The 9,266-nt window shown below is 36.6% G+C and overlaps 1 protein-coding gene across 1 annotated transcript; it reads left to right on the forward strand.

The window, feature by feature from the left end:
- Window positions 1-407: 407 nt before the first annotated feature.
- On the forward strand, window positions 408-5,729 carry LOC125676854 (uncharacterized). Its single transcript, XM_048914756.2, has 12 exons — window positions 408-595; window positions 1,528-1,747; window positions 1,942-2,081; window positions 2,188-2,341; window positions 2,425-2,745; window positions 2,874-3,161; window positions 3,243-3,527; window positions 3,639-3,793; window positions 3,878-4,034; window positions 4,210-4,346; window positions 4,623-4,767; window positions 4,881-5,729. The coding sequence occupies exons 1-12, from the start codon at window positions 571-573 to the stop codon at window positions 5,209-5,211; spliced, it is 2,358 nt and encodes a 785-aa protein (XP_048770713.2). The 5' UTR covers window positions 408-570; the 3' UTR covers window positions 5,212-5,729.
- The last annotated feature ends 3,537 nt before the right edge of the window (window positions 5,730-9,266 follow it).

The following is a 9,266-nucleotide window of genomic DNA, read 5'->3' on the forward strand; positions in this document are numbered from 1 at the left end:
TGTATATTCAAAAAATGAAATGCATATACTCAGTATACTGTAAATAGATACAATCAAATAAAGTATAGACTGCGAAAAATTACTATCATTTATGCATGCATTATTATATACAAGTAGATATTTTAAAAAATGATCTTTTTTTTACATAATAAATTTAAAAAGGGGAAAAGAATTCTGCATAAAAAAATCTGTAAAACCATTACAGAAGTATAAAGGGTAGGTAGAAGACAATTTTCTGTACAGTTCTGTATTCTCTCATTGACAGGTGCGTGATGGATGACGACCGCTTGTTGTAGCTGACAAGAAGGTTATGCCACAGCGCCCTTCGGCTCTCACTGAATAACAACCCACGGAAAGACTTTCCTGGTCCTTCCCCCTCTTACCTACATCCTATATCTACCCATGTAGCCAGCCCGTCCCAACCAGAAACTCTAGTACTCCTGAAGGGTTGACAGCACAACAAGCACTTCACAAGGGACTATACGGCTTTAACATTTTCGGTTATTTTGATATTTTCGCAACCACGTGTGAAGTGTTTTTGAACACTGGGAACACTCTATATCATTTAAAATGTGGAAATTTATCATATTGATAGGTGAGTATAGTGACTTTTCATTCAACATCTTTGGATTTATTTTTACCTTAAATATACATGTACTATGAATAAGATTGTTTTTAAAAAACCACCTTAAAATCGATCTCAAGAATCGTTTTCCCTACCGTAACCGATGCTATATGTTGAAAGATTTGAATAAAGTAAATGAGATTAACCTGACCAATTGCACTTTTTTGAATTCTAAAATGTAAATTTCTGATAGGTTGAGAACTTATCACTCTAGATTGATACTCAAATAGTAAAAAAAAAAATCAATATATCATTTATAAAATAATGTATGATACTTCAGTGGTTACTGCAGGCACTTTTAAAAATAGAGGAACCTTATTTAAGGAAGTGGGGGTTGGGGGTTGGAGATTTTCATAAAGGGAACAAACACTCCTTTCTTGTAGCGTTCGTTTATGAGCAGCCATAATGATTGTAATTATCACCACTAACCGAGACATGGCCGACCGATTTGCCGTTTTATGTCGTTTTTATGCAGGACACTTCTTTCCAAATTAGATGTCGCCCATCACTGACCGCATATCGATCCTTACAGGGCTACTGTATATATATGTTACCTGTCCACTATCATTCGTTCTGTACTAATAATTACTCTAAAAGTCGTATAAATAGCGATGCACTTCCTCACGTGCCTCGTTCTGTGACATGGGTTCTTATAAAAAAAAATACACACACATAAATATATTTTGATAAATTTCAGTCTCTTTAATTCAAATGAATTCCTGTTGGATATGTCTTGTTGATTTCTGTTAGTTACAGCGTACTATTACTAATTATGCACTCGATACTGTAACAGTTGAGACCCCCGCAGCAGTAACAAACACCCGTAATATATAGAACTTTACCGAATTAAAAGAAAGCATACTTCTCTACCTTTAGTATTAATGTTTTGTATATAATTTAAGGTTTAATAAGTATTGGATGCACCGTCGCTCAAGGTCAACAAGGCCAAGGGTCACAGTTCAACTCACCATGTCTGCAAATGTTCGACCAATTGTTCCGAAAGTGTTTTATGGATAATGGCAACTTTAAACTGGAGTCCATCTTTTCACTGGTCACCAATGGTTCAAGCGGTCCGCTTCCATCCGGCACTAGCAAACAACAGCTCACACAGACCGTTTGCGGGTATGTGATCACGTGACCCAACATTTCAATAATCATAAGCTCCCATCCCCTACTGAATATTTCGGAATATAATTTGCACTATGAAATTTTAAAAGTATTTCCTTAAAGTAAAAGAATTATTACACGTATTCATGGGTTTATAATTAGGCGTTGTTTTATTTACTTTTTATTAATTTCTCTTCATATTTCTACAGAAATAGACAGACAATCGATACTTGCGTGAAACCAATCATCAAGAACATGAATGTCAAGTGCAGCGACCGGGAAAAAATGATGATGGACTCCACGGTGCAGTCCACCGGAAGAGCTATCGCTGTTATGTGTGGCGTTACACGTAAGTACCAGATACTAACTCAAAGTCGATCCCATTCTTACACTCTATGGTTAACTATACATGTATACATATTCTTCGATTGCCTATTGCTTCTGATTTCTTACAGCTGAAATGCCCCCATGTTTGAAAAAGTTTGACGAGAATTTCAAAGCCTGCATGACGCAACAGAAAGTTAACCAAGAGAATTACTTCAAACTACTCGCCAACCAGACCGAGGGAACAGGAATGACATTTAAGCAGCTGAGAGATAGTACTTGCAAGTAAGTGATTTTGAAATACACCTGAAGAACGTTAAACCAGAGTATCAGCATTAGTAAAATTCCACGTTTCTTTTTTACTCTAGCAAACCAACACAGCAGATTATTGTTGGATGTGCATCGGGTGGGTTACAATCGTTGGCCAATGAATGTACAAAGCAAGAACAATTCATGGTCGGACAGACTCTTCAAAATATGATGGCCTCATACCAAGCCGTGTGCACTGGTCAGCCGCTGGTGGGGCCAGGTCGCGCTCCAAGTCCCTGTCTCCAGAAATTTGAGTCAAAAATGAACCAGTGTTCTATCAACAGCATGAGTGCTCCCCTGAATGACATCATGATTCTTCTGACGCGAGGACAGGTTCCTGAAGGACAAGATATGAAAGAACTTAACAAGACAATCTGCGAGTAAGCGCCCACATGAGTCAGTCGTTCATCATTTGCAATCGGATTTACGCTGTCGTAATGTATTTTGAAATGAAACTAAGTTTACACTTAGGATATCATATATACATGTACACGTTAATCTATTTCAGAAACTTTCACGCGTTTGAGGAATGCGGTAAAAAGGTAGTCATTGAAAATAGATGTAAAGGAAAAGATCTACTGATCTCGGAGGGAACATTTGCCAACGTCATCATCACTGTGGGTGCCTACTGTCACGACACCACTGTCCCGGGGGCATGTATGCTTACACTGCAGCAACAGTTCACCAAATGTTTCTCTAAGGTCGGCCTGGACCCAGCCGTTTACTTCTCCAATATCACCTCCCACAAGGGAGCTATTCTGGGAACCACCGAGGGAATGGCTAAAAAATACTGCAGGTAACATCATAAAAGTCAGCACGTGCGCATTTTTAAATAATATTGTTAGAGTCTTTGTACATTATGATTTTGTTGTAACAGCGAGAAGAGTAGCCTCTACACGTGCATGAAGAAGGTGATGCACCAGTGCCCTGGTGCTGAGCAGACGATGTCGATGACGGGATTTGATCTTGTGTCAATGGAGCGGGCCGTTGGTATTCTCTGTGACGATATTCCCGAGTATCTGGCTGGAATCAATTGTTTTGAGCAACCCAGTAATGAGGCCCAAGTCTGTATCGCTAACATGGGACGAGCCATCACTCAGATGTCTGCAAACCAGATGGCGAAAGGAATCAGCATAGACGGATTTTTGAACGAGTTCTGCAAGTAAGTATCGTCAAAAAATGGATACAGTTTATCACTACATGCATTTAGAAAGGTAAATATAATCTTGAATTTATAATCAGACTCTGTAAGAACAGTTATTTGTTTTTACAGAATCCGTGTTGATCATGTAACTTGCGACTCCAAAGCCTGGCCAACGTGTGACTCCAGAGCCATCGCCCTGAAAACTAAGTTTGAGTGTCATCTGCTTCCAATGAGATGTCATGACGTCAGAGAAGGAGAAATCGCTAAAGTCTGTCCACCAGATTGTAAGTATCAAATGAAATTCAAAAGAGACATTTTTTCACTATTAAATTAGATGTCAGTATTCAGATGCCCTTCTCTATTTCCAGCCCGCATTAAGCCACACACTTGTGTCGATGACGTAAAAGTTAATATCGGAAGCTGTTTGGCCCCATATAACATTGATCCAGAGACATTTATCGTCAATGTAACGCACGATCGTAGCAGTATGCTTGGAGGTCGATCTCAAGCCCAAAGATTCTGCCAGTAAGTAAAACAAAAAAGCACCAAAGTGCATATAAAACTAAAAATGTACAATATAAAACGCATACATGTATTTCATCCTTTTCGTTTTGAACGAAAATTCAGATCTGTAAATCTAGAATTTATCAAAACGAAATAAAATAGTGACTGGCAATAAGTGTATACTAATTACATACAGGAACAGGAATTCCGTCCTTAAATGTCTCCGAGAGACGGTGGATAGCTGTGCCGGAGCATCCGAGGTCTTGGCTTTCTGGGGACATCAGCAAGATCTCTTAGACGACGCACTGGATCTTCTCTGTAAAAACATAGATGGTAAGATATTTCCCGGTATCTAAAATCCATCAACACACACGACATGCTTGGGCAGATCCAAGAAAAAAATGATGGGGAAGGTTTCAAGTTTTCACGTTTTTTAAAATCTGAAAATGGGGCTTTATAAACTTTCCTGAATGGTGTAAAATAATTTTTTGGTATACATGTATATTCTAACCCAATGGGATAGTGAGGTGGTGATTTGGGTTTGAAACTCCCCTTTGGGTTTGTCCCTTTCTATGTATAGTACTAAGAGTATGTTTGTCCGAACTTCAGGATATGAACAGCTTACTGCCTGCGCTGCTGGTGCATCCTCCCAAATCAACCAGTGTCAGAAAAATTCGGAAATGAAGATGGGAGATTTAACAAAACTGAGACCAAACACCCAAATGTCTGCCACTTACTACGCGCAGTTTTGCAGGTATGATTCAGTATGACAGTTCAGAGACAAAAATTCAATTTAGATTTACAATGTAACCTCAATAAAAAAAAAGTGTGACAGTTTAGTTTTAAATCACATTTCACATTTTTTAGTGTCCGGTTAGAACAACTCCAGTGTGACCTGAAGGCCGTCCGCAGCTCTTGTGACGCAGCATCAATTGGCTTGAAGACCGAATTTGAGTGTAACCTTATCCAGGACAGATGTCAAGGACTGAGAAGATCTGAATTCAAACGGATATGTAATGTTAACAACTACGCACGCTCCAACCGCGGACAAACTTCCGGTGGTGGATCACAGAACACAAACTCTAATAATAGAGCAAATACAAAAGGTGGTCAGCAGGGAGGAAACAGCGCTAATGGACTATTTAGTTTTTCGGCTACCCTCGTTACTATGGGACTTTCCTTACTTGTATTGTTGTAAATTATAGTTTGATTTTTGAATATTGATTCTGCCATATTCAGTCATGATGGGACTTCATGTTTCTGATTTAGCCTATTGCTGAATAGGCATAAAATTTAGTACGGGAAGCAAATATCATTGTTTAAGAAATATGAAATACAACTAAGACGGTAAATTATTCTGATGACGTCATAAAGACCGAGGAATATGTCCATGGGAGGAATAATGTCTCATTTCTCATTTATCTGTAAAACTTGTTTAAAAATGCATGTGATGCTGTAAATCCGGAATAATGAAGCTACAAATACGTAACTGGGGCAGTGTCCGCTGAATGACTGAGATTGCAGTGCTGGATTAGGAGCCCTGTCAATCAAGCGTCGACTTGCCGTAATTACGAGTGTTATTTTGTGTCTGTGTGGAATTAGTATTTATGTGTCTACATGTCTTGCAAGTGCAAGAATTAATTTATATGTTGTCAAATCAAAATGAGCGCTCATTCTGATATTGTTGATTTTATAATAAAATGTTCTATAAAGTTATTTACCTATGATTTATTTTCATGTAATTTATCGACATTAGGTAGGGTATAGCTAACTCTTCAAAATACGAGACGGATGGGTTATTACATGATTATCATTATCTCCTTCATAATCAGGTAAACTGCTATATTTATAGGTTATAGACTTTGTATGGGAAAATATGACGACCGAATCTTTTGGCGCGTAGCTTGCGAGGTCTGTCCGCGACAAAAAACTAGGTCGTCATATTTTCCCATACAAAGTCTATAACCTTTTTATCATATACTTTCAATTTCATTCAGAAACTAACAATAATTTTATTTTTAACAATTTCTTTATTGGTTTAACTGAGTAAAATATGAAAAACACGAAAAATTGGAAAATCAACGGCGTAGTAATTTGATTGTGACGTAATGTTTGTGGGCCGGAATGTTTCCGGGCATATACCGTGTGATATATGCCCGCTAACTTTTAAAGAAGAAAGAAGAGATGAAATTGAATGTATATAATAAATTGCGGTATTTGTAGGTTGTCAATATTAGCTATAATTTGTAAGTTAAAAATTCATACTTGTGACTGGTAGTGAAGTCGATCAAATGTTTGCTTTCGGTAATGTATTACGACTAACAAAAAGGACTTTGATAAATTGAAAATTACTCTATTGCATTAATCATCATATCCTCGAGCTCGATGGTTTAAAGAAGGAAACCATTGTGTACTTAGTACAGCAAAAGATATGTTATTCGACAGAAATTATGAATGAACTCGAGTTGTTACCGTAAATCTGATTGGATTACGTTATGTCGTATCTCTGACGTTCAGGATGTAATTATGTAAATGATGATGTCACAGGGTAAATGCTCATTGATCACACCTGTCACCGAGGAGCTGTGAAGTAGGGATTGGGTAGTTCGTAACATCGGAAATAAAACATGTCGTACTGTCGCCCGCTATTCATGAATAAACAGAAATTACAGATTATTGCAATTCACAGTCAGGACATACATGTATATTCAGTGGATAACCAGATAGACTCGAAAAAGTGCATTTTTATATGATAATTTTTATTTTTTTATTTTTATTATTTTTTTTTTTACAAATATGATATCTGAAATCACAGTGGACAAAGAGTAAACCTGTATTGCCTTCTGAAGTGTTCGCGTAATGTGATTTTGCCATATGAAACTTGGACTGATCTATTGCAAAATACCCGCGGTATTTACATTTCCAATAATGCCTTTGATATCTTTACAAATTGTAATGATAGTCATTTTCACTTCATAACTGTGTCTTTCACAAATCAACAATTTTCAAATGAGATTGGGATTTGCATTTCAACTAATAGAAAATTGTTTGATTAGTGTTTTTAAAAAACAATCATTCATAGAAACAGAACAAGATGACTCTAAAGCATCTATTATGGTACCAAGTGGTTTCAAACTTCCCCAGTTAGTGTCATGGCAAACAATACCATCTTCTTTCTCTATACTGTGTTTGGACTGATCTTTAATACCAAATATTCAAATGTATAACGACCATATTTCATATCTAGTTAATGGAAGGTGGGATTTTTATAATCACGGTATCATTTTTAAGGGTTCATCAAATAAAAATCATCCACTATAGGTTTTTTCTTCTCTGAATTTTGATTTCTGCTTGGTTTATTTCACCTAGAATTTTACATTCAAATCTCTAGGTATAAAGTTGTATGCACTTTCTCTTTCTGAAATAAAATGAATCATTTACTACACATATTTTTAGAAAATTAGATTTTTCTTATTTTTACCAAGGGCGGATAACTCTTCAAAAAGATCTCAAGTTCGAAAAGGTGGGCTTCTAATCATTTACCAGTCATGTGAATGTGATCTACTCCATCATTATTTAACAAGAACATTTATGTTGATTTAAATCATTATGATTTTGTTCATTATCCTTTCGTTACAATATTCAATACCTTTTAACAGATTCTAAATGAATGGAAGATTCCCACTCGTTCAATGATTGGTATATAATTTAACAAACATTCTAAAACAGAGCATCGCTAAAGAGGAACATGTTCGCTATACTTTTTGTCCGTAAAAGTGGGTCGACCATGACGATCACGGCAAAGCGTTAGTTTCTAAAAAACAGTACCAAAATAAAAAAAAATAAAAAAAAAAAAAGAAAGAAAAAAAAAAGAAAAGAAATTAAAACAAACAAAACCCCAGAAAACAACAGAGTGGTGTTTGGGTTGGACAAGGGAATGCTTCTCCAGTTCCAACCGACCATTCTAACAACAACTTCCAAAACTTGCGAAGAGCCTTGTAATAAAATTTAAGAAACATTCATATCAATACATGTATCTGTTCAGTACTTGGAACATTTCGCTTTGAAATGGTAAAGTTGAATGATAAATTTAAATACAGACTTTCAAACGTGGTTTCTTTTCATATTTTGAGGAACAAAAATCTTAAAACGAGAGTTTTAGGATTCTCATAAAAACCTCCTCAACATTTACAGATTGAATACCTCCGGTAACCCCCCCCCCCCCCCCCGACTCTCAAGGTAATCTAAATTGGTCACCTAGTCAAGGACTGATCAAGTTCGTCATTGTTTGGCTTAAATGATCGTCGAGCATTCGTTCATCTGATACACTAATACATGTATGTTTGAACTAGCTCTCTCATGGGACAGTGTAAAATTACTTAACTTTTCACCGAAAATTGCACTTGATGTAGCTGGTAAAAAAAACCAAACAAGATAGCGGCGTGATATAGGCCTACCTTTGAATATTTTGTTTATAGGAAGACAATTTGTTTTAATTACAGATATTTAAAACGTTGAGTGCCTGTGATTTAGAAATACCTTCAATTCAACATATCCACAATTGAATTAATGATCTCTTTAATACCCAGTTTTTAGATAAGAGCTCGTCTGTGCAGCATTTGCAGTTGGAATCCATCGAAATACGCTTATTTCAAAATCACTCGGCCAACCTCGAAATATTCTTACCTCATACTATTGATGTAGGTTCCAAAATCAGCCGAGGATGGCCGAATGGTTTCAAGATACGAATTCTTCTGTGTAGGAGGTGCATTTAGTGAACTTTGAATGCCTAAGTGGGACAGAGTGGACCTAGAGTCAGTCAGGAAGACGATAGAATGTCCTGAAAGTGGCTTCTCTTTAAATATTTAAATGTAGGAAATACAAAATACTATCAAAAGAAACAGTTTACTAAAGTGGAAACATAAAAACAATGTCATATTTGCAAGTAATATGGATATGATACGTACGAGCAACGAAAAAACGTGATATAAATTTATTTCTTTACGTTTTACATTTCGTCATTTTTCGTTATTTTCCGTAAAAACATTTCGCGGGTTTTTGAGCTCATGCACGAGTGCTTTGGCGCTTAATATATATACTACTACTGGTCAGTTTTCGGGCAGTGCGAAGTTCGTTACAAGCAACAAAGGTCGATTTTGTATTTCTGTGCCTTAGCCTTCCCTCCCGCCCAGCCCATTTTCAGTTTTGAATTTCATAAGCTTTTATTAGTGATTTTTCAGCTTTGTCGATTTG

The sequence above is a fragment of the Ostrea edulis genome, chromosome 1, assembly GCF_947568905.1.
Source record: "Ostrea edulis chromosome 1, xbOstEdul1.1, whole genome shotgun sequence".
In the NCBI taxonomy this organism is placed as follows: Eukaryota; Metazoa; Mollusca; class Bivalvia; order Ostreida; family Ostreidae; genus Ostrea; species Ostrea edulis.